This window comes from Lonchura striata, chromosome Z, assembly GCF_046129695.1.
Source record: "Lonchura striata isolate bLonStr1 chromosome Z, bLonStr1.mat, whole genome shotgun sequence".
Lineage (NCBI taxonomy): Eukaryota > Metazoa > Chordata > Aves > Passeriformes > Estrildidae > Lonchura > Lonchura striata.
Genome location: NC_134642.1, coordinates 1554303 through 1580945, shown reverse-complemented (window position 1 = coordinate 1580945; position 26643 = coordinate 1554303). Strand labels below are relative to the sequence as shown.

General features: G+C 40.3%; 1 protein-coding gene across 2 annotated transcripts in view; it reads right to left on the bottom strand.

Moving 5' to 3' along the window:
- Nucleotides 1–24033, bottom strand: part of DYM (dymeclin) — a 210415-nt gene extending 186382 nt beyond the window's left edge. For both annotated transcript variants that reach the window (XM_031507418.2, XM_031507419.2), the window contains exons 1-5: nucleotides 23878–24033; nucleotides 12772–12949; nucleotides 2978–3030; nucleotides 2200–2293; nucleotides 823–959 (exon numbers count right to left, since the gene is read on the bottom strand). In XM_031507418.2, the coding sequence (XP_031363278.1) occupies nucleotides 823–959; nucleotides 2200–2293; nucleotides 2978–3030; nucleotides 12772–12911 (424 nt within the window). In that variant the 5' untranslated portion in view covers nucleotides 12912–12949; nucleotides 23878–24033. The remainder of the gene's footprint in view (nucleotides 1–822; nucleotides 960–2199; nucleotides 2294–2977; nucleotides 3031–12771; nucleotides 12950–23877) is intronic.
- Nucleotides 24034–26643: the final 2610 nt, after the last annotated feature.

Here is a 26643-nt window from a genome sequence, read left to right as displayed (position 1 = left end):
CATACTCCATTTCCTGGACATGAGCCCATTTTAGTAATTCTGCCTAAATTCTGTACTCTTGTTGGAACTCAGAATGTCTCTCAGACATTTTTAGAGGTTCCAGGCCTTGGTCAGAAGCATTTTAGACCCTGGCAGGCAGCTGCAAACAGCTGTGATTTTGAGTTTGAGCCATGGAATGAGTTACCAGCTTTGGAGGTGAAACAAGCAGTCACAAAGGGTTAGATAGTATAGTAAAAGTAGTTACAAAACAGAGGGGAAAATTTGCCCCCAAATTACATTTTAGCTGTTGCTTTCTCAAGGGGTCAATTCTAACCATAGGACTGTTACTTTTGATCACTAGATCCCTAAAAATAGTATTCATTCCAATCTGTGGCCACTGCTGGTTTATAAAAAAAATGTGAAAAGATGCATTAAATTGCAATATCAATATTCCAATGTTAGTACATGGCCACCTTCACCACAATTACTCTGAATAGGACCATTACCACCCTTTAATCTGTATGAAAATCACTAAAGCTCAGGCTGATCTACAGCTCCACATTACAACAACTGCTCAAAAAAGACAGATTAAGCTAAATCAAACTCTCTAGCACTTAATTTCTGGTTTCAAAGCAAAGTTTGGGATTGTGAGTCAAAAAAACCCATAGAATCATAGAAGTATTTAGACCTAAAGCATCTGAGAGAAAAGACCCTTATGATCAAGTACAACCATTAACCTAATTCAATAGTCCAGCGCTAAACCCCATATGCCACATCTACAGACATTACAACATTTAAGTTTCCAATGGGATGTTTGTTTCACTTGCACTTGTGTGTACCCACCATATGAGCTTGGTCCTGCTTTCTCTTCATAAGTAAAATGAAGTTGCAGCTCCTCTTCTGACATTCGACTGATGAATACTTTCAGCAAACAGCAAATAATGAATAGTGCATTGTGAGCCTGCCAGATAAAGAGGTGGCTAGAAAAGAACAAACAAGAATCAGTAATGCTTCACCAGCAAACATGCATCAAAAGCCACAAGAAAATAAATGTCAGAGTAGACAATGTTCTACAGTTGAAGCAAGGAAAAGCCATAGTGTTTAAGTAGGGAGTCTGCAGTTGATGCTACAGAAAACATAATGGGAATGTATTCAAAAGTCATTTAGAAAATACAAAATTATCCCTAACTACATTTGTGCCATTAAAAACACCGCAGCAGACAGAACTCTTTGAGGAACTCACCAAACAGTTCAGCAAACTTCTAGAGATCTCTAGAAACTATGGACTCAAGGCACACAAACACTTGAAAATTTCCAACAGGTTTAGGCTTGAAAGCTTCCTGGTTCCCTGAACCTTAGCCTCTTCCCGGGTGAACAGCTTTCAGATGACAGTAGGCATTTATGGACTTCATGAGCACCATACAGCGGGATTTTCTTATGCAACACACACAAATATTTTCCAAGCTTTCTGAATGAAAGGGAAATACATCTGCATAAAATTTTTTGAGTCCCAGTAAACAACTGTTGAGAAGCCCATGCAACTATTGCCCAAAGCTGCACTTTCAAGGTACCTTAGGATTAAAACAGCAACAGCTATCTGGGCACAAATAACTTCTTACTTTAGATGCAACAAAAAATTTGGCAGTCCTCGGAACAGGGAGGAATTCCAGCCCCAGATCTGATGAAAGTTAGACATTTATCTGTGGGTGTAAGGGAACAACTAGAGAAAGCCTCCTGCAAAAAAACCCCAGTCTGCACAAGTAACCTCTTGGGAGTTCTCTCCTGCTGCTGAAAGGGGCAACAAAACCAATAGCAGCTGCATGACATAACCGGAAAGCAGAATTTTCATACCTATTTAAATATTTATAGATATAGATATTTATAATATTTCAAGACAGAATACTGGCTCATACATTAAGTTCAGCCTAAAAGTTCAGACAATTCTTAAAAATTTCTAAGGCAGTAGTACCCATAGTTTACACCATTTATATAGAAATGTGTTCATCTAACACAAAAATATGTATTTTTGCCCAGTAATCTACTTACCTATTACACTTAATTTCTGTGTTTAGAGAAGTACTAGACATTTGTTCTGTTTCAAACAGCAGTCTAAGAGAATTCTAAGGTTCGGTCTGTGAGCATGTTAATTAGCAATGTAAAAAATTCAAAAGGAGCAGTATAAAATTAAACGGCACACACAGCTCTTTTCTGGGCACTTACTTCTGACATTCTGCTGAAATTTTCAACTCTTTGGTTCTAGAAAGAAAGACTTTAATCAAAGATCCAAGGTTTCCTGTTCGAGGATTCTTCTCAACTAGATGAGGAAAAACAAGATACAATTACAAAGTATGCATAAGCTGACACTATCTAGTGCAAATAATATATAAAAAACCCCCAAATTTCAATGTCTTAAGTAAATTCTAAATAAAGTTCTAATAAAGTTCTAAATAAAGCACAATATGTCTTGTTTTTCTGTACGAGCATTCTTCTTTCAAGATTCTCTAGTACATGGGTTATGTGGTTTATTTAGTCCACAATTTTTCTCTAAATACTATTAATCCTACATTTAAAATATCCCAAACATGGGATACTCATACTCATACTGCTTCCTTTCCAAGACTTGTCTCCCATCAGAAAACTGGGCAAGTCTTCACAACTACATTTCACGTTCTCACAAAAGCACTGATCACATTTGTATCATCCCTTCCTTTCATCCTCTAATTCCTTCCCCTTACTGATCAGCTTAAAGGGCAAAAGGAAAAAAATATAGTAGAGATGGAAATACTTGTTTTAAACTTTGCAGTCATATCAGGTTCTGTAAAAGAGTTGACAATGGAAGTAAAGGTTTTGGGTATACATAAACACACTCTTTACACTGCTTTAATTTTAGTAGGGCAACATATACAAATAGAATGCTAAAATCATGAATGTGCAAAGGGATGGTGTTTCCCAATTTTTCTGGTAAAGTACATGGAAAAAAGATGGCACAAGGTCTCACCTAAAGACTTGCAGACTGAGATTGTGGCTTCTTCCAAGAGCTTTAAATCAGCACTAGGTAAGAGAAAAAAAAAACAAAACTGGTTACACAAGCAATTGGGCTCCTGCACTTGAAGTGAAAGTTCATTACAAAACAGTAATAACATCTTTCTATGAAGCACTTAATTTTAGTCATCCATTAGCTCATTGAAGTCAGTTTGTCCAACCTCCCTGCTCAAGCAGGATCTCCTAGAGCCAGCAGCCCCTGACTGTGTCCAGGCGGCTTTTGAGTATCCCTACAAGCTCGCTGAGCAACTCATTCCAATGCTCTGTCTTCCTAACATCAGGCAATGCAATACCCTTTTGAAGCACAGCAACTATAAAACAAGAGACTAATATTCAAAAGTGAAATGTTTATTAGAATGAAATTATATCAGTGTCTTCTCCCAGGGAACATGGGACAGGATGAGAGAAAACAGCCTCAAGCTATGCCAAGGGAGTTTTAGGTCATATACTGGGGAAAATCCCTCTGTGGAAAGGGCTGTCCAGCCCTGGCACAGCTGCCCCGGGCAGAGGTGGAGCCCCCATCTCTGGAGGGATTAAAAGCCATGTGGATGTGGCACCTGGGGACATGGGTCAGCAGTGGCCTTGGTAATGCTGGGGTATGGTTGGACTCCATGGTCTTCATGGGCTTTTCCAACCTAAAGGATTTTGTGATTCCATGAGCATTTTATTACTGCTAGTTTTGCAACTTCAGTGCTGCCATGCTCAGCTTGGTGTTCACAAAAATACAAATAGAACAGCACCTGCCAGAAAGAACTTTATCTTTTTTTACAAGAAATTTCACATGAAATTATGCCCTTCTAAAAATATGAATAAAATAAACCTCAATCTCAAACTAAGCAGCTCTTTCCTTTTAACCAATGTTATTATAGTAGTGCAACAATCACATCAGATACAGCAAATTGTTCCCAACTTCATTAATTGCCATGTGATATGCCTCAGAAAAACATCATCTGAAAAGAACAATAAAGCACTAAAGCAAAACCTGACAGCAACCACTGAAACCACACCAGCTGCATCAAACACATACTTCTGACCTACCAGTGTAGGGCAACTGATCCTTAAAAACAACCTTAACAGATGGGAAAACAAGACAAATCATCAGATACCGTGTTCAGTGACACACTGAGCAATATGAATATTAATAAGTAAAGGGCACCCTGTTCCACCACTGTCATTAAAATTTTTTCCTTCTATCTTGTCTGAGTCCACCCTCTCCTAGTTTAAAACTATCACCTCTTGTCATATGATGAACTGCTCATATCATGAACATATGAACATATCATATCTTCTGCTCAGTGTTCTGGAAGAGATGGTAGAGCCTCTACACAGACTGAACATATATCCAGACCTTCAGGGACTTATGAAGTTCAACAAATTAAAGGACAGTCAAAAAATTTAGTTCAACACTTGCAATCCTTTTAAAATTTATATGGTAATCCAGTTTACAGCACACTGTTGCATCAACCTGAGATTATCAGTGGGGCTGTGTGGGAAGCTGCTAAACCAGCTCCAGTGCTGAAAACCCTGTAGAGCCATGCTCTTGGAAGCTGTGGAGTTTGAGCTGTTCCCCAGCTCATGAGGACTAGAAGACACTGTAGAAAGAGCAGTCAAAAAAATTATTTCAAAACCCTTCAACAGGAAATTATTCAAGATAGAGATGTCAAATTAAGTTTTAAGATGCCTGCAAATTTTCTTGTATATCAGACTAATTTACTGTGCAGTGAGATGACAGCTGAGACAGCTCTTCACCTACAGCTGAAGATCCTAAGACAATTTTAGATTACACAGATTGGCTTGTCTTGATATCAATTACCAGCATTCATTCTTCTCTTACAAACTGCTTTGAAACACAAGACTCAGAAAGAACAAACTTATACTTTGATATATACTTTAAAAACATTAGGCTTGGTCTCAAAGGTGGCCTCTTGTTCCAGTACTACAAACATGCAGAGTAATTAAAAACAAATGGTATTGAGCAAGAAAAGAACTACCAGCACGCCACCAGCAACTATGAACAACACAGTTTTCTAGGTCTGTGTGACCTTACACTTTAAAAAAAAACAAAAACTTCTAAACTTGCCCAGCTGGCTGTTTGTCATCAGGATTTATTCCTTCCCAAGACCTGGCAGGCAGGGAGGGTGAATATTACAATGGACAACAACTCAGTAGAGAGTTTTAGGTACTGAAAAATCATAATCCAACACAACATGACCCCTCCCACTATCCAAAGATCCTGGGGACACAGTCAGAGTGGTTACTGTAATTACTCCAGGATTTAAATCCTAAATGCAGACATTCAGCTTTGAATTATGGTTCATTTTCTCCCTAATTTCTAAGTTTAGGTTTCAAAGTATAGCATTCTTACAGACTTTTTTCTTCTCTTTTGAGTTACTAAAACCCACACAAAGTCCGCAAAAAAATTCCACAGAGCTGTTTCATTTCTACAAGTTGCCAGGATCAAAACCAGTGGCAAGCAAGCAAGGCTTTCAGATCTTCAGCAAAGCTTTTAACACTCCAGTAATTTTTTTTGGTACTAAAATGAAGTTTAACGCTTAAAAATTAACTACAGCCTCTTATTCATACAAGAAGAACACAAAAGTGAATTTTGCCACACTCAAGACTAGGCAACAGCTACTACAAAATTTCAGCTCACTCAAATGAAATACCTAGTGAAGGGGAATTGCAGCAGAAATACCACCCCAATAGACACACACCAGTGAAATACATCCCCAAGGATGGACTCATGGAGACAATATTGTGAAGGGGTAAAAAAAAATAGCAGCTCATTCCTAAGTACCTTGGGCCAAACTTAGCAGTGACTTTCTTTCCTTTGATTGGGCAGGAAAGAGAACTGAGAGACATGGAAAAAGCTGTCTGGGTATTTTCCTGTGCAGTGAAGAGACAGAAGGTAAATTACATTAAGATTTGGGTTGAAGATGCCAGAGCCAAGATTCACAAGGTGGCACAACAGAAATGGTACAACCAACTGTGGTACCAACTTTTCTCTACAGTCCCTGTGGAAATGACATCTGGTTAATGAATGAATGTAAAACTGGAAACTCAAAACTGAAACATCTGTCCTTTCATTAAGCCACAGAGAACATTGCTAATAAGTACTTGAATTGTATTTCAGCTCTAACAAGAGCAAGGACTGATAAAGTGAAGCTCCTTCACTGCACTGATCACAAATAAAAGCTCCAATTCTCTCTGAATTGGAACTCTCACCTGAGGAATATGGACTGCCTTGCTGTCAAATACCTGTTAAATACATGTGTGGATCACAAGTCTGATGAAAAGCCTCTGAGGGAGCTGGGAAGAGGCTGAGCCTGCAGCTAAGGAGGCTCAGGGGGACCTTGTGGCTCTGCACAGCTCCTGACAGGAGGGGACAGCCGGGGGGTCGGGCTCTGCTCCAGGAACAGGGACAGGAGGAGAGGGAACGGCCTCAGGCTGGGCCAGGACAGGCTCAGGATGGATACTGGGGAAAATTCCTTCATGGAAAAGGCTTTCCAGCTCTGGCACAGCTGCCCTGGGCGGTGGTGAAGTTGCCATCATAGGAGGGATTTAAAAGCCGTGTGGGTGTGGCACTTGGTGACATGCATTAGAACACATGAAAGTAAAGGACAGATTTGTTAAGGACAGAGTGCAAAATATTTGCTGCTCTATGAGAAACATTTGGTATATTCACAACGTGAAACAGATTATCTGTTGCTCATAATGAACAGGCAGTGAGTATGAAAAGTCAACTCAGCCTGCTGCTTGATTGCTCTGCTGAGCATCAGCAGGAGAAACCCAGGCACTCTGCTAACATCCAGGAAGCTCTGCCCTGGACAAGACACTTCTATGGAAACTAGTCACATGCATATGGAACAAACTCTGAGAGTGGGAGGGCCCTTGCAAAGGGTGCCCAGAGCACCTGTGGCTGCACGACCCATGGAAGTGTCCAAGGCCAGGCTGGACAGGACTTGGAGCAACCTGGGATAGTGGAAGGTGTCCTTGCCCATGGCAGGGGTGTGGAATGGATGATTTTTAAGATCCCTTCCAACTCAAACTGTTCTGGGCTTCTGTGACACCAGCTTCAAGCCATGGGCCTTTAACAGCGTGATCACAGTGACCTAGGTGAGTTTGCACGTGTACTTCAAGTGGCACTACCTGCACTGAACCAGCTCGCTTCCACAGAGCAGTACATATTTACATATTCACCAGTTCTACAGTTTTCTGAGAAATGAACAAAAGGTACCACCTGATGTGGAGATTCAAACAGGCTGTGAACATATGGGGCAAACAGAATAGATTCAAAACAGAATATTCTTAACTATTCCGATTTTACTAGCTCACTTGGATACAAGCTAATTTCTGAGGTGCATGGTTGCTTCCCACATACTTAAGGGAAAAATTCAGGCTTCACAGGAGTTCCTCCCTCATCTTGTGATCTTATGGTCAGCATTTTCAAATTACTTAATAAAATAAATTATTTTATTTGCTTTTCTTTTATGTAGAGGCTAAGTCCACACGCGTAAAACCGAAATGAATAATAGTCAATTTGCTTCCTTGACAGCACAGCCAGCCATGTTTAAGAATATTGGTTTGTCTTTGTTTATTTTAAAGGTATCCAAACTGGAGAAGTTTTACAGTGGCAGTGATTATTTTCTTTAACATCTTAACACCATGTATGAAGAATGTTTTGCATGCCAATTGTCACTAAAAACTGCTCTAGACATGGGCAGTAACTGTGTGACTGCAGCTATTACACATTAGTGGTGAAAATAAAGAGTAATCAAGGATAATCATTATTTCTTTGGGATTTAATCACTTTGTGTTTGCAATCACTCATCACAGCCCAAAGAGTTTCTTCATCAGGAAGTCAGTTTTCTGTAAGAAAACCTCTTTTCAGTAGAGATGGGAAAGAATGGCAAATTGAGCAGTCTATTAATCAATAAAATTTCATCATTTTCATTGACTGCAGATTTTTATTTCTGGCTTCTTACAACTCAATAGCAGGATTCTGCAGTCAGCAGGATGTTTTTGTAAAAAACATTACTTCCAAAAAGGAAAGGAAGGGGAAAAAAAGAAAAAGGGGGAAAAAAACCAAAACAGTGGCATTAAAAATAGGATTATTTTTAAATTGTTCAATTCAGCCTTACTTTAAATCTAGTAACAATCAGTCTTCAGCAAAACCATAATTATTAAGACAGTGAAGGTTGTTTCCTAACAGCAGCCAATTTTGAAGAATGTGGGCTTATCCACTTTTCTTTTAACAGCACCACAATAGAAGATATTTCAAAGTTGCAGTGGCTTCTCTTAAAGTATCTCCACATAACAAGAGAAAGCATTCTGTCTAAAAGCTGCAAATATAAACATACTCACACTTAGTATGGTAAGAAGAAGACACAAACCAAAGCAGACAAGTACCCCTCTAAAAAGGAGGGGGGAAAAACAAAACAAGCAGCTTTCCTGACAGCTTTTTTCCTCATAGTAAGGCTTTTTTTCCTTTGCCATTGAACACAAAACAGAAGAACCAGCCCATTTACTAAACTCATACTGTGGGAATGCTGATTTTAATGGACTAGTTGGAGGACAGACATCAAAGAATATAAAGCAGCATATGATTTATTGTACCGTTTAAAAAAATGTACCATGTTAAGGCAACATAAAAGCTTCCCATCTTTATGTCTTTCCATTAAAGGCCCATGCACATTATTCTTGAACTGCCAACTCATTAATAACTCTGGGGAAGGAACAAAGCAGAACAGTAAATATTAAGCACATGATTTTCAGCAAGTTCTGCTTTAGTTAACTTTAAGCTTTCCATCAGAAAATAGTTGTAACTAATACCACCACTAAGGAGGAGGTTGAATTTTTGGTAGCAAATCACAGAAAAGTCAGACAAACACAAAGTCTGCCTAGACTGAGAGCTAACACTCCAAAGCAAACCTCATAGCTCTTAATCCTGACAGTAACTTAAAAAGTCATCCAGAAAAGCTGTATTTAATTTTTGCAATAACCAAACACTATTGGATTGATACGGTAGTCACCTGAAGTATAGAAGTGGCAGATTGATGCAATTTTAATTCAGGTCCCACAAGTCCATTCTGTGCAACAAATAATTTTCCTTCCTTTCCATGAAGAAAAAAAAAAAAACATGAACATGCAGGATTGTGAAATTAGAGTACCAAGTACTTCCTAATGGCTGAAACCAGAAATGTCTCAGTAGACACTTCAACAGTACCTGCTTAGCATGCATGACCTGCTTTACAGAAGATGATACAGCAACAAACTTTTTACAGTGAAAAGCACGAGGCAACCTAAAACTAAACTGCTGGAAGCTGTTCCTTGGATTGTCCCTTATGTTTGTACCACTCATCTGCTCCCACTCCCAGATGGTGAGATGCCTTGGTGGCCTTCTTCACGTGCCATGTACCCAGGCTGGCTCTGGCTGTTACCATTCACTCATGCCAGGGGAGACCCAGGCAGCGAGCAGGGATTCACCATCAGCTCATTTCTGATTACTGACAGCTGATAGTGACTCTCAGTATTTGCCTAATTATTAAGAAAATCAACAGTACGAGAGGAGGAACAAGCAGCCCAGAAAGGCAGAATATTAGCTCATCATAACCAGCTCTGCTTCGACCACACTCTACTGTTCATTTTTGGATGGCAAAGCAGGTTTAAGCAATCCTACTTTTTAGCTCAATAGGCTGGTGTGCCCCAAAAAGTCAATCCCTCATCATGCCAGAATTGTTTTGTGGGGCCAAGCTATGAATCATTGTAGAGAATTACCTTGGCTGAAAAAATAAACACTTCTGCAGTGTTTTCCAGATAGATTAGCTCCTAATTAAACCTACAGACGAACAATATAAACACTGGAAGAGATAGTGCAAGGGCAAGAGCATCTTGCATCAATGTTGCTGACAGAGATACAGCAACATTGCAGTCGGCAGCACTGGTATTTGGCAAACTTTCCCATACAGAAACAAACTATCCCATACAGAAAACTACCTTGTGTTCTTTACAGACACGGACCAAAAAGTCAACAGGACTGAAAAAATAAAACCTAGTAAAGAATGCATGGCTGAGGAAATGAGCAATGCTAAACAATTTCACATGGAACCAGAAAAAGAGAGATTAACTCATTCAGTTGGGTAGAGGTCAGAAAAAAAACCCAAAGAACTATGAAAATGAGACATGGATAAAAGGAGGAAGAGATCAACCAAACTGAACAGAGAAAGAGAGAAAAGCAAAACAAGGACAAATAAAGAAATTCAAAGTGCCAAGACACAAAGCATTAAGAAAATGAAGACAGCAGAGCACAGAAAGTGGTGCTATTTTAAGATCTGGTATCATGTCTTCATGTTTCTCAGAGTAACAAGACAGTATTTCCCATCGCCCAAGCCAAGGCACAAAGACTGCTGTTCACAGAAGATCCAGCTCTGTTTGACACCTGGGATCTACTGTATCTGGACTAACTTGGAACAGCTTCTGTAAAGCAACGCACTAGTCATAAGTTCCTACCAGAAAAAGCATACATGGAAAAGCATTAAAAACCCCACGAACTTTCTTACACACACTGATTCAGATTTCCCTTGGAACCCTTCCCTGCAGATACTGTTTCCTTGCTATGGCCAATGCTTGACAACAAGGGAAATTTGTTGGGCATCTGTGAAAGGAGAATATCTACTCCAGCCCCACCACTTTTGCTTGGGTTTGGCTGATTGTTTTCCTACCAACATGAAGTTTTCTATCACGTTCTCTTCTAATGCTTTTCTCTGCCTCCTCCCCTATGGTACTGACATAAGTAGAACAGAATTATGTCCAGAGAAGCACCAGAGAAGACAGCCCTCTTCTCTCTGGGGTCACATCAGTCCCATCTTTGCAAAGACTTCAGGAAATATATCTTCTACTCTGAAGTATCACCAACTGTCTCCAGAAAAAAACAACATAAAACACATACAGCTCCCAATAACACTTGCAAACAGTCACTAGTTTCACAGCAAAAAAAACAGAAGAAGTGAATTAAAAAGAGAAGAAAACTGCAAAACTCTGTCCTGTACGACAGGTGAAAACTGGTTCCCTTCCACAAATCACAAACAAGCATCTTGCTCCTGGCACTTAAGCCTCATTTAAAAAAGAGCTAAGTTGGTGATTTGGAAGATTTCAATCTCAGAAATTGACATTGACCTCCATTGTTCCATTCCTGCAGGCAAGGTTATCTGATACAGACAAATGCTAAGGGTGTTGTGCAGCCAACATAGTCCGATTTCACTTGTCAAAGGTTGTCTCAGGTAGATGCATCTAAATGGGAAATTTCTGTTTCCTTCCAATAGTAAGCTGCAGAAAAGATGATTCTAAAAATATTTCTTCTCTAGCTCCCAGGCAAGAGCACCATCTGGTGTTCAGCTAATTAAAGCTTTCAACCTGCATTTGGATAATTTTATTGTACTGCTTGTCTTTTTAATTATTTTCTTTCTTGAGGTTTTTTGTTTGGTTAGGTTTTTGCTCTGTTGATTTGGGATTTTTTTTTTAGCAAATTTACTCTGCACTGAATCTGAATTCCATGAAACAGGCATAAAAAAGATCCAAAACAAGCTAACAAAAACTCCTTAACTTTTATGGGGGAATGAAGGAAAATAGAACAACCAAAATAAATTGGTGGGATTTTATATGGAATTATTATTAACTCAAACAACAAGAGTATTACATATTTTTTTAGAATACTGTCAATCTTATTAGTCATGTGTAGGCTGTAAATAATTCTTGTCTTGAGGGATCTTAGAAACACAACTGCTCACACATTCCAATTCCCTACTGCCCTTTACCAGCTTTCCAGCCCTCCACAACACTCTCCCTTTTCTTCCTAATCTCTAGGTATTCTCTCCAGGCAGAAGCCAAAATACTTCCTCTTCCTCACTCTTTACAAAATAGCACTTGGTAAATGCTTCCCAGTTATTTAGCTTAACCATTTTCCATTTCCATTTTTCAGTTGCTAAACTTTCACTTAAAGAGAAGCACCAGTTTTATGCTGAAAACTGTAAAAATAGTTTAAGTAACACCTGAAGGTATTAATATCAGATTGTTCTTGTAAGACTGATAATCAACACACAGGTCAAGGAATTTAGCAATGGAGCTGGGTTAATAGAAGTTACAAGAACTTAAATTCTCTACTTCTGGAGATGTGCTATGGATCCTCTAAAAAATACTGATTTTACTTATACCCACACCACTTTCTAGAATCAAAGCTTGTATTTTAGGTATTTAGTAAATATTTTTATGACAATACACACCAAATTTCTTTTCAAGATGCAAAGAGGGTGAAAAAAAGCCATATAGATTAAGCAACTCAAAAGCTAACTTAGAGTTAAATCATGCAATAAGTACAATTGACTCTAAATTGAGAGGAAACATCAAACACTGGAATCTTCAGCAAATCCAGTCCACCCAAAGGCTATAACAAATAAAGAAAAAGCTTCCTAAAACAACAAGGAAAAAAGGTTTCCCCAACACTACAGACCCTATTTCTGATCTTTACCAGGAGAATGAATAACAATTACAGCTATTATGAAGAAGAAAGAAACCCACAGGAATGGAAGAGGTGTTGGAAAACACTTCCAAACTTAGAAACAACAGCCTATTTTACACAGGCATTTACTCCTCTGCTACCTAAAACAGGAATAATTAACATAACCACTCATTTGCTTTCAGACTGGTCACTTCTATAAACATATTATCAAAGCCAGCTCTTCAACACCCTCTTACCTGTTGGTTGGAGTGGTGAAGCTAAAAGACAGAAGCTGATTCCAGAACGGGTCATTCTCAGAGATGGGCTCTGATCCTGACAGTTTCTGTAAGTACTCATTTTCTGGAAGCTCACTGATGCTGCTGCTATTTGCTCCCATCTTCTTTATTTGGCAAATGTTTTTCTAAATTTTCATTTCTTTGAGGGAAAAAAAAAAAGAAATAAATATTTTAACTCTTTTGCACAAATAAGGAACATGCAGACCCCGAGTTATCAGTAAAGCTTTTGATCACCTTCTTGAAAAATTACTGAGATGTAGGAATCAGGCACATAGGAATATATTGGAAAGATTTCCTTTCAACAAACTTTGGACTATAATATCTTTGGTCAAGAAAGATAAAAGTTTTTGTGCTATTCCTTCAGTCATCATCTCACTTATATTTTAATAAATTACACTCAGCAAAAACACTGCTTCTCAGTTATATCAGTGACAAGGCTGCTAGCAGTGGGAAAAACTACACAGAATTCACAATTTTAATGAGGGTGTCAAGCTGACATACTATTCAGCCATATGTTTTCAAACTGAACATGCACAGATAGAAAATTATTACTTCTGTAAAAATGCAGCTAATTCCTGCATGCCACCAACAATTTACACCTGCCTTTCCAGAGTAAGCACAGCTCTTATCATGCTTTTATCAAGTAAGCAAAGGTACTATTGACCATACATGAATCTCCTGACATCTGTAAAATAACATGGTTCCTTCCAGGTAACTACTTCAATGGGAGAAAGACATAAAATGAACACATTAGAAATACAACTGCTTTTTGATGGAACACTGCAGAAGCTTGCACTCCAAACTTTACTATATGTGTTGTACTTGATCTGTATGAAGAATTGGAAGCTTTAAATTCTTCATGCTGCTTCTCATCTTTATAAAGAATTTAATTAACTAAGAAAAACACCACAATGCTATCAACTACGTGCCAGGTATGATCCCAAACTTCTACCTTTTGGGACAAAATAACTGTGACTGATTGGTTTAAAAGTTTGTATGAAAAAAGGCATCGCTGTCAAGATAAAAAAGTGTTGTGCAACACTTAGTGTAACCTAAATACTCACTCCTGAGCTGGCCTAAGCTGTAAGAACAGGCACAGCTGTATCAGAAGATGTAAGCTACTACCCAGCAGCAACTTTTCCCTTGGTTTCTACAAAGATTCAGATGTGAAGTGTCAGATACAAGATACCAGAATCACAACTACAGTGATACTCTTAAACTCATCAACTTCACAGAAGCAACGACTTCCAGAAAAGACACTTATAAGAGCAATTAATATTAATAAAGAGCTGTGTGAATAGGAAGAAAGGTTATTAAAAACAAACAGTAGATGCAACAAAAAGCTGCAAAATTAGCAGCCATTGTGGAAATTCTCAGAAGAATTCATATTTGAGATTTAGAGCAACTGCAAAGTACCCAAATATGTCAGAAACAACAAACAGCCAGCACAGTCATACAGGAGAATATAAAATATATTAAGTAATAAGGAGATCTTTAAAATACGAATCCTAAAAAAAAAAATTTAAAATTGGTGATTATTTTATAAGTTTTATTTGTAGGAGACTCTACAGGCAGGGACACTTTGAAGTGGACCAGGTGGCTCCAAGCCTCATCCAACCTGACATGTTTGCAACATGTTCAAATACTGCAAAAGCCAACAGTGATGCTGTTGGCCCTGGACCTATTTTTTGACACAAGTCCCATCCCTGTGCCTTTAAATGACTTAAAGGCCCTACATTTAAACCTTTACTTCTTGGAGAAAAAAACAAGTCTAGTCTCTTGTCTGCTTCAAGTTCCCATTCTCTGCTCATGTTTTCCAGCTCACTTGCTCCAAGACAAATAGCTAATGGTGAAGAGAACCAAGAGGCAGCTGGAGCCCTGCCTTCAAATGCCTCCACCTTCACCTGGAACTCTTGAGTTCTCCATGCCAGAGCACTGGCAGCACCCAAAACCCTTAGCCTGTTCTCTTGAGTCACCCAATTCTCTATTTACAAGCTACTCTTACAGATCACTGCAGTTCCCAAAGCCCCCCAGATTTAAACCACTTTCCCAGAAATATGACAGCAACTGGAACAGGTTTCAAGCTAATTCTTGAAAAGGAGTCATGCTTGCTTTTCAGATTTCTCCTTTGGCATGCCAGCAGGTTCAATACCATAAGACAAAACCCAGAGGGCTTTAACAGCAAGTCTTAGCAAAATTTTATTGTCTGTTTTCAAAGTGTCAAATCACAGTGCCCAAGAATGTGCCCAGTTCCACAGCCATGCTCCCAAGCAACATGACAGCTGTGGAGCCCCTTGTGAGCCCTCCTGCCCTAATGCCCAGCTGGCTCCCTCCAAAGTGAAAAGAACATTTTTCATTCCACAATCCTTCCGCATAGCAACAGAAAAATAAGGCACTGGTTGATTATTTTCTCCTCTAAATGAAATACAGCCATCCAAATATCAAAATAATCTTGTTTGCTTGAGCTTTAAATACATGACAGTAGTTTGTAGATAAGGAGACTTGGCAAGCTTTGACTTCCACTCATTCAAGAGCCAAAAAAATCAAACAAACACACATATTTTCTCTCCTACAGCCCAGGTGGTTTCTTTCCTCTCCTGAGTAGATTACACTCACTACACCCCTCTGAAGCAAAAATCTCAGTAAGTTCTACTGATCCTTCCTGTAGATGACTACACTTACAGACACACAAAGCTAACCCCTTCCATCAGGAACTTGTGTTATCCCAAAACTTGATGAAGTGCTGTGCAATGACTTCGTGATGCAGCCTGAGCACCTTCAGTTCCCACAGTCTGACCACAGGCCCTGCTTTACATAACTAAGACATTTCTGAGGAACTCCAGCCATCAGGTGACCCAGAAAACAAGTTTCTTCTTCAGAGTTCATGAATATCCTGGAAAAATGCCTAAAAATAATTTAAGCAGGAACAAAAAAATCAATCTTTTATTTCCAGGCATTTTAATAATAATAACAGATTAACCCCAATGCTTTAACTTAGCTGATTACATGCTAGTTATGATCTCAAACACATTTCCAATTCAGCTGCCACCAAACAATATTAAATTAAATGGCAGTCACCACCTTAAATAATTTTCAAACACGCTATCAAGTATTTCTTTCAGAAATTTCATTTCAGCCTTTAGCTGGAAAGATCACTCAAATAAAACATGTAATCACTTAAATGTCCACACTGCTTTTGATTAAGAGGCACTGCCTCTGTGCCTGCATGCGGTTAAGACAGTAGAGGTTCAAGTCACTGGAAAATATAAAAGGTTCATTAGTACTTGGAACAGATTTACAACAGTATGATTTAAGCAGTATTTAAAACATTTATTTATTTATCCATGATTTTTCCTGCACTTGAATTTCCTAACAGCCCCCACTGCACAGAAAGGGGATCCCAAAGAAACTGCAAGAAACAAGGTTAAACAGTTTCTGCTTCCTCACATGCTGAAGTGGGACAGCCCCAACAAACAGCAAACCACAGGAAATCCCCTTTCACTCCAGGAAGTTCAGTCCTTACTCTCGCAGTAAATTACCAATGAAATCTGTTTTTATTTTTCTTGAAATATGCTAAATAAATAAATGCATGGTTCATTAAAATAAGATTTTGCAAAAAGCTAATCTACTTATTTGCCACCCGAACCCCTGGAAAAAAAAAGACAAACCAAAAACCAGACACAACTTATTAGCTACTCATTTAGTTTAACTCAGTGTTATTACACCCCCAAAGAATCATAGCCTGGTCTGCAAGTGTCATTCTCTATTAAACCCAGCATCTGTTTAGTCCCAGAAGTTGGCTCCATGATGCAGCAGTAGAGGTTTTAAAGCAACACAAGGGAGTCTTTTTGCACATCAGGACTCATTCCAATCTCAAATTGCTAGGGGTAGGTATAAATCCCAAGTTTACTGTTTCTTCTAAAAGATTTTAGTATTAATTATAACAAGGCTTACAAGACTATAATTTTTCCTCTGAAAGCAAGTTAAAAGCAAATCAGCAGTAGATAGGTACCATGTATGAGCTCCTAAATGTAACTCAAGGTACAGATGTATACTGTTGAACTTGGGAAAAATTTGTCATCTTCTATATATCTTCTATTTTTAAAAGTTTACACAATTAGTTAGAGCTCCTTTCAGGATTACATCTCTTACTGGTCTCACAACTTAATTGCTAATACTGGAATTTTATCTGTCCAACACAGCCAACTGCTACCTTCCAAAACTACACTTGCCAGGATCATCTGGCTTAGTCTGCAGACATCTTGAATAATATAGATTACATATAGCTATGGAATTTTTTTAAATTACTGCTTTGAAGTGTAAGAATTTGAGATGGTCATGCACACGATTTTACAATGTCATCTGAAATCTGGTCACTAGATTGAGTCTTCAACACAACTACATAAAAATACTGAAAACATTTTAAAACCTAACAAAAATCCAACTTCTATACATAGCAGGAATTTGGTTATCTTCATAGTTTGCAGCTTTATGAACTAAAGAAAATGAACATTGTTTTCTTTCCAAGCAAAGGAGCCACAATCACTATAAAGATGAGAATATGAGATGTAACACTGCTCATTCAGTATTACCAAAGCACTGCACTGAGGTTTTTGGCTGATTCCTATTTGTATCCAAGAACAGCAGGTTTCAGACCATCTTTCACCCATAAGACATTAACGCATCCCACAAAATCCTAAACTAAATCTTGCCACAGAGGCACGAGACTACTGCAACATACTTACACGTAATTCTCTATACAAGAGAAAACACAAATTAGATTAACAGTATGTATTGTTTAACTCCAATATTTGGATTTTACTGTCCACACAATATATTTTAATTCTGATTACTCACTCATGTTACAGTAATATTTCACAGATTCACAGAATGGTTTATTTTGGAAGGGACCTTTAAAGGCCATCCCATTCCACCCCTTCCATGGGCATCGACATCTTCCACTATGCATGGTTGCTCCAAGCCTCATCCAACCTGGCCAGAACACTTCCACAGATGGGGCCACAATTTCTCTGAGCAACTCTGCAGCTTTCCAGGCACATTAAGTGTTTATTTATCTGTGCTGCTCGGGGAATTGTTTTGGGGAAGTTTTGGTGCTGTTAAAAAGTCTGAAAAAAAAAACCCCAAGAAATGAGATTCTATCTTTCTACAAAGACAAAAAGCAGTAATGCAAATACTTCAGTCATACTCAGAAATCACTCACTAATTTTCATACAAAAAGGTCCAAAATTGTAAGAATTTTAGTTTTACTAATTAAATTGGTAAGATTTTGTTAAGCAAAACTAATGATGCAGAAGTACCTGGTAATAACAATTCATGCCAGTAAAAGGGATCTTCAGAAAAAAAAAAATCTTTACAATCCTCAGACTTTAGGAATTTTTGCCATTTTAAATCAGAAAAGAACATTGAAATAGCCTTTGTTTTTAATGCATGTTAATGAGGCATAATATTCCAGCTATTAATGCTTAGCAATCTTCAAACAGTTTCAAATCACTATTAAAAATTCACCTTCTCTGATAAACCAGCCACAACCAAGCAGCCTGAGAGATTTCAGAATGGAATAAGCACATCCTCCATGACCAATTAGAAAAGCTTCCTACTGTTTTAAAGTTAATGAGTTAAGCAGGAAAGACTGTTTCTGCTCACTTTACATTGATCTGTAATTTCCCTCCCCTTTTCTACTGCCTTTTTGGCAGCCACTCCTTTCTTCGGTTCCCTTGACTCACACCTTTTACTTTTGCATGCTGAAACTGTTCAGATACATACCAAATCCCCTTCCCCCCAGGAAAAACCCCACCAAAATCACAAAAAACACAGTTTTATGAGAAGTAGCAGATAGGCAAGCTGCTTTTGTGAAAAACACAAAGTGCTCTTTTAGAGAACCTGGTTGACCCTGACGGGGTCTATCTTTGCAGCTGGGGCACCAATGCCATCTCTCATAGCTATTTTAATAATCCTCTGTTTCTCCACTATTTTTCAGACACTGCCAAGTTTGATGGCTACTGTCAGGGATCATGATACAACCCTCTAACCTAGCTTTGCAGTAGCCCAGCACACTAACTATTCACCAAAGCGTCTTCCTGTAAAGCTCACCACATCAGGACAGAAACATTTTTGGATGGCAGTAAGAAATGCAACAGAATTATAAAGTGGTCCCCACAATGCCTAAGAACAAGAACAATATAAAAAAAAAAAAAAAATCTTAAGGTCTTTAAGCAGCTCTCAACATAAATTATCTCACTTGCTCACTGTTTACTCAGCTGGATGAACAAACACAGCATCTCTTTTGGTTCTCCTGCTCTGTTCTAGTGCCTTCCCCTTCCACAGCAAGAACCTGAATCGAAGAGCAGTGAAGTGATATTAGAATGGTCCTTCTGGGTTCCACTGAAGCCTGAAGAGTCTTCAACGTAGCAGAAGTGATCAAACTCAACAGATTTACTGCAGGCAAAGAAGGTCTCTCACAGGGAAGGCAAGCAGCTGAAAAAATGAGTGATGATGCTGTGTTTTCTGCTCCAGTTCCTTTTCCACAACACTTTCATGGGAGTAAGTCATCAATAAAAGCCTAATTCTGAAGAGCACAATCTGCTTTCTTCATGCCCCACCTACGGGACAGTTGTTCTACTCACAGCTGAAGAAGGGATTTCTCATAACCTTCATGGTGAGGCAGACTATTTCAAGCAGAAGAATTCAGATGTGAGTGAGCCCAGATGTTGCGGTGTTTCCCCAAACTGCTCAACAAGGGATGCTATTGTCTTTGACAGCTCACCCTACACAGTTTGTCACATTTTAATAAAGTATTCTAAAAGAAGATGACAGAAAAATGAAAACCTAAATTCTATAAATGAGACTGAGGTATACTGATCATATTTCTCAGCACTATCTCAGAAAACTAACACATTTTCATACACTCTATAATCTCTAACCACCAGGTTACTGGTGATCCACTCTACTCATTTCTGATCACCAAATCTAATAATTTTATTAAGCAGATGCCCACTTACTAATCTCAGAATACCTTACTTCAAGTGAACTACTAGTCACCTTCACAGGCCGCCTTCAAATCCAGGTCCTGAACTGGATCTACTGAAGCACAGGAGAATAAAAACACCTTGCTCAAGTTGCTTTTCTCTAAAGTTACAAGAGATCAAAAATAATTTACACAGAAATGCCACTCCGACCTTTCACTTCATAACAGAATATTCTAATACATAAAAATATTAAAAATTCACATGATAGCCTTGAACACCAATAAGCAAATACAGGCTTGTGGCAAACTAGACCCCAAAATCATCATATTTCCACCCAACACGTATTGGCCTTTCTGTTAGCACACACCAATTAGTGACACAGCTAAACTATATGAAGCTTTTTGTCCTCTATCCCCTCAGTCACCATGTTCTGTCAGGGCAGGGCAGCAGGTAGGTGCCAAACCTCGTGAGGAAGCTTTCGCTGAATCCTGCGTGTGAAACGCCTTCCTGTTAAGAAGTTCAGAGAGCTCCTATTCAACTTTCACAGGTAAATAAGCATTTAGAGCCTTTAAGGACTTCTTTGTCCAATTTACAAAGAAAGCAATTTATGCAACAAAATGTATCTCTAGTCCATTAATACAAAATCCCACAAGATCAATTAGATAGTCTTCAATTTTGTTCATTTTTAGTGCAGGCAGTTACATTCCCATACTAAAACATAATACTTGAGGCCAAATCTCCCTGAAGGTTCAAAGCCTCTCTCTATATAAAATTTAGCAAGAGTTAACAAAATTTAAAGCTACAAAAACTATAAAGATCACTTTTCTGTTGAAATTCCTACATAATAACTTATTAAATGAATACTGCAACAAGCCTACCAATCTGAGAGCAGAATGACAGCATCAGTTTTTCAAAAACATCCTGTCACAGAGGGGAGGGAGAGGTTGTGTGGAGGCAATTATGAAAAAATTTAATTATGAAGAAAGGTACCTCTATCCTTATTCTTACATTCCAATACCCCAAGAAAAGGTCAGCACTCAAACACAGCTAGTGTTTTTTGGAGTACATGCAGAAATAAATTCTTTAATCCAATTAGTAAACACTGTGAGAAGGGAAGAAGGCTGGGTCAAGCACACCTTGTAATTTCTGTGTAAAACACCTGTTACAAAACTATTACAGGGAAGTAACACATTTTTCAAAAGTTTCAAGAAGTGAAAATTCAAATACTATCTCCACTCTCTGCAGTGGGCAGGTATTTCTGTACAGGTTTTGTTTGCTCTCACCAGTAAGATTCCTGCTCCCAGCCAGGACAGGTGTGCTGGAACTATAAAATGTGAACAACAAACTGAACTTTAAACAAGAATATCAAAGGGATATGGAGCTTAAAAATAAAGACAAATCAAGAATGCACACAACCCATACTGAGAGCTGCCTTCACAGATTAAGAACAGACAGCATATCAGAACCAACACTGCTGGTTTGACATCGTCTTCTTCCAGTGGCCAAAAAGGAACTTTTATTACTACAAATACAGCAATGGTTTTCAAAAAGTTTTACACCAACTCGCTGATAATCTATGATAGATTATAGTGCTGGAAATTTTGTTCAATATGACAATGCTTTGATGACTTTGTCCCTTTCCTCTGTTTAAAAAAAAAAAAAAATCTCAGTATACTTACCTAAAAAATCAATTTACAGTAATTAACTGTTTTTACCATAATTGAAATGGACAGGTGGGTTGGATATGACAGAAGTCAGACTAAACACAGATTGATTTAGTAAATCAAGTAGCTTCTATATGGAAGGGATGCCAAAATTCCTGCTACACACAAGTATTTCCTCCCTATTTCACTCTAAGACATAAGTAACATCTGCATAAAGGCCAAAGTGATGTTTCAAAAAGATAATTCTAACACCATTTAAGCTTCAAAGAGATGCTCAGATGTTCATTGAAAGGCCTGCATTTGTTTCAATATTGGTATATTTTGCTATATGTAAAAGCTTATATAACTATTTTGGTTTCTGTGCTATTCCACAGTTTGGGCATTAGCCCTATTTTTGCAACAGAATTATTTGTCTCTGCTTTTAAAGTTTCTCACAGCTGAAGGTCTTACTACAGCATAAAAAATGATGCTATGCAGAAAGAAGCATCTGCTCTGTATGTGTAATAATTTTATACTATATTACACACCGTGATTTATATCACCTATCTTCAGGATCTCCTGCAAATTCAGTTATACTTGCCAGGGTGTGGGATTACTTCAAGATGCAATAGACTTTCCACTCTAGAGAATACACTTTGAAAAATACTGTTAAAATCATCTACTGTGGCATCCATTCAGAAGACACCAAACAGGATTTCTTGCTTTTAGTGACTTTTGTCAGTCATCAGCATGCTAAAAACATCTCAAGGTCTTAAAAACACAGCATGTCAGAAAATGCCAGAGGGCAGATTTGGATTAGATATTGGGAAGGAATTCCTGACTGTGAGGGTGGGGAGGTCCTGGCCCAGGGTGCCCAGAGCAGCTGTGGCTGCCCCTGGATCCCTGGAAGTGTCCAAGGCCAGGCTGGACAGGGCTTGGAGCAATCTGGGACAGGGGAAGGAATCCCTGCCCATGGCAGGGGATAGAACAGGATGATCCTTAATGTTCTTTCCCACACAAACCAGTCTGGGATTCCGCGATCTCCAAATCTTCCTTTAAATCTGATAAAATCACTGGGAGGAAGCACCAGATCCATCTGAGTTTAGCAGTAATTTGTTACAAGTACTTTTTTTTACTGGTTTAGCAGGAAATATGATGGATTAGAAGCTCTGCTAGTAAAACATCAGCATGGGACTGCAAGAGGAGGAGCTGCGGGATGCTCCAGCCAGGTGACAGTGCTGAGCTGGGTCCATCATTCCCTGCGCTGTCCATGGGCCTCTGCTGATGCAGCAGCAGTGGAAACAGAAAACAGCCCATGGAAATGACAGCAGGAGGCCCTCCCAAGCTCCTGGCAACCTAAGGAGAAATGGCAATTTTCTAGTCGACCCAGCTGGAGCACCTCGAACTTCTGTCAGTTGGGAATTGACACAATGTGGGATTACACAACCCTGCGTTGGGACACCGGACCCAGCCACCCAGGAGCCTCTTTCCACTCCCCTGCACTCCGAAAGTGATCCACAATGGAAATATCAACAGCTTACTTACTTCTGCAAATACCCACAATGATTAGAACTGCAGCCCAGCACGTTATCCGTCAGCACAGGAGAGGGAAAAAATTAGATTATGGCCCCATGAACTCCCTGAGCTCTCCAGCACAGGAGATTAAAAAGAATGAATAAATAAACAAACAGTGCTTGGCATGAAGGCATATGGGGAAATGCAAAGCCTGGGGACTAAGGTGAGATACCAATTCAATTTTAAACTATAATATCCCTCACTTTTGATAAATATGATCATTTATAAGTGTGAATACAGTGTGGTAGGAGAAGGCAGAGTGAGCCCCAGGAGATCTGAGATGCTGCAGAGGAATAGAAAAGCCTCTGCTTCTCAAGAGCCAGACGGAAAAATAAATCGACTTATTACTTAGCCACGAACAATAAATATCATTAAGAGCACATAAGAAAAATACAGGTCTAGATCTCTGTCTTTCCAGTCCTGAGCGCATTTAAAGGGACACAGGGATATTCTAGGGACCCTGAGGGATCGCAGGATCCCTGTAAGAGAGCACTCAAGGTCTGGGTAAAGGGACAGAGGCACATTCTGGGAACGCTGGCAGGGATCCCTGGATCCCTAAGGGACACAAGGACATGCATGGGACCCAGCGCGGGATCGATCCCTGGATCCCGAAGGGAGCCAGGTACAGCCCGGGAGCCCTGTGAGGGAGATGCCCCAGCCCGGGCGGGGGCCGGCAACGCTCCGCAGCGCCGGTGTCGAATTACGCAAGGCACGGCTCCAGCTATCGCGACACAGGCCCGCGCCACGAGGGGACGGTGACGTCGGGGCAACCGGGGGATCTCGGGGGCCCCTCTGGGAGCCGGCGGCCGCCGGGTCCACCCGTCGCCCATGCCCCTCGAATGCACCGCCGAGGCCGCGCTTACCGTCCGCGTCCTGGGACGCCGGTGGGTGGCAGGGTCGGTGGCAGGGTCGGTGGCGGTCGGTGCCGGGGTGCCTCGGCCCGCGCCGCTCCCGGGTCCCCTCACGGCCCCTCACGGTCCCCGCCCGCCTCCACGTCGCCGGCGCGGCCCCGCTGCGCGTGCGCGAAGCCCGCGCGGGACGGCGCGCAGGGCATCACGGGAGTTGTAGTTCCCGGCGGGCGGGGCGGCCATGACAGCCCCCTGCCCTGTGCTGATCCCCCAGCGTGGGCAGCAGGGCAGGGGGGGTTCTGCCCCTCTGCCCCTGTGCTCAGGGCTGTTCCCCTGCACAAGAGAAGCTCCAGGGAGAGCTCAGAGCCCCTGCCAGGGCCTCAAGGGGCTCCAGGAGAGCTGCACAGGGACTGGGGACAAGGCAGGCAGGGACAGCACACAGGGAATGGCTCCCACTGCCAGAGGGCAGGCACAGATGGGAGATTGGGAATTGGGAATTGCTGGCTGGGAGGGTGGGCAGGCCCTGGCACAGGGTGCCCAGAGCAGCTGTGGCTGTCCCTGGATCCCTGGAAGTGTCCCAGGCCAGGCTGGACAGGGCTTGGAGCAGCCTGGGACAGTGGAAGGTGTCCCTGCCCAAGGCAGGGGGTGGGACTAGTTTAGGTTTAAGGTTCTTTCCAACCCAAACTATTCCATGATTCATTCTGATTCTCTACTCTGCATCCCACATTTTCAGTGGGTCATGAGGCAAGCCCAGCAAATGGGACCAACAGTGAATGTCTGAGGGCAGGAGGATTTACCCGGCCCCATCCTGCCCTTGTGCTGCTATAAAGCATTGCTTCTCCAAGGGCAATTTCCCAAGTGGGGTTTGCGCCATCAGCAGCAGCTTCCAAGCTACCTGCTGGCTCATTAAGAGGGAAACTCTTCCCAGTGTAGTCCTGAGTTCATTCCCACATTGCACTTGGTGTGTGATGACAGCACATCCCCAGCCGGGCTCTTGCCCATCCCTGTCGCTGGGCTGTGCATGCCAGCAGCAGGTCTGCAAACAGCACCAGTGGGGTGTAACCCTGGGTAAACACTGCCACGTTACAGCAGCATCCTGCTCTGGGGCTTTGCCTCAGACTGGAACAGCTGCAGCCACAGAGGTTGCTGCGTGGTCAACAGCACGGCTGCGAAACACTGTGTGCCAAAAAAATAAAGGTTTCATAGAGACAAAACCCCTGCCAAAACCAAGCATTGCTACGCCTGTGGGTGTATAAACACATCTATTCACAACATGTCGATTTACATTTTGCTGGCATCCCTAGGCCAGGTTGGGCAGGGCTTGGAGCAACCAGGGATAGTGGACGTTGTCCCTGCCTGTGTGACAGAATTAGGTTTAAGGCCCCATCCAACTCAAACCATTCAGTGATTCTAAAACAACAGTGAAAGGAAGATACAGCACTGCTATCCAAAAGCATCTCTAACACAAAAGGATCACCGTAGCTAACATGGCCTTCTAGACATTTTCAATTAAATTACTGCAGCCAAGTTCACTGAAAACAGGAATAATGGCAGTCTGTTGCAACCAAAATATGATTTGGATCAGCAAGCATTGCTCTAACAATCAGAAAACTGCACAAAGAAGATAATCCTTTTTTTCATGACTTACGCAGTTTAATGAAACAGTTATTTCTCACTGAAGGAGATTTTAGTTAACCTAAGTGTAAATTAAATTTCTCTTCATTTCCTTTACCTGCAACCTCTGAAGCCACTGTTCTTTCAGCAGTAATGTTCTCCATTGTACAGAAATCATGAAGGAATTACTCTAAGGACCAAACCTCAGCAGCATGTCCAGGAACTAGGACATGATTGCTTCATCTGGGTAATAACAGCATAATGTGTTCCTGTCATTAGATCAGAATTTAACTTTATTTTTGGTTTTAGACATTCTTAGCAACTGATCATGTGCAATTTAACATGCTAGAATTTTTTTCCTTTCAGGATCAGGCCATCAAAATAATCAGCAGCATAAAATGAATTAATTTTATTTAAGTCTTTCAGGCATCTACTTACATTTTTTAAAATGTGTTTTTCAGCCAACTTTTTGGCACCCAGCAATTTGTGCAAATCAACACACAGAAGGTGCCACATCCCATTAAGACTTTTCATTAAGAAAAAATACTTGAATTAGTTTATTTGAATGGGGGTTTTCCAAATATTGATTTATTCAGCTTTCCTCAGTAGTATTTAAATTAAGACAGACAGGCTTAATGCTGGAGAACTTAGGACTAGATTTGCAGTACTTTGGTCCCCTAAAGATGCCAAGTCTGAAATTTTCTAAAAGCCTTCAGTGTAAATGAAGCTGCTACTTGGTCTAGTAAATTCTGGTAGATGTCCATGTGCCACCATCAGGTGCCTAAACCTTTTGTAAATCTTGTTTTTAGGGAGTAACAAGCACATGGGAATTTTCTCGGTTAAATTCAACTCACTTGATCAATATTATTCCATCACATGAGGATTTCCATAATTTCTGCCTGCTTGTTTTTCTTAAAGAAGGCTTTGTGCACTCCTTTGCATCCCAGCAGATGATCTCATGCACTCCAGCCCAGACCTGGGCCTTTGCTTTCACTCAATTTTTATTTAACTATTCACAACACAACAGGATTATTGACCTATTCCTGAAAAAGAACAGGGGCAGAAGAGTTATAGCACAAATCTCCTGATAGGACTTCTAGTGAAGTGCCCCATACAGAAAGTTTTGTGATGTAGATTGCTCCCTTTAGGGTTTAACTGCAGCTAATA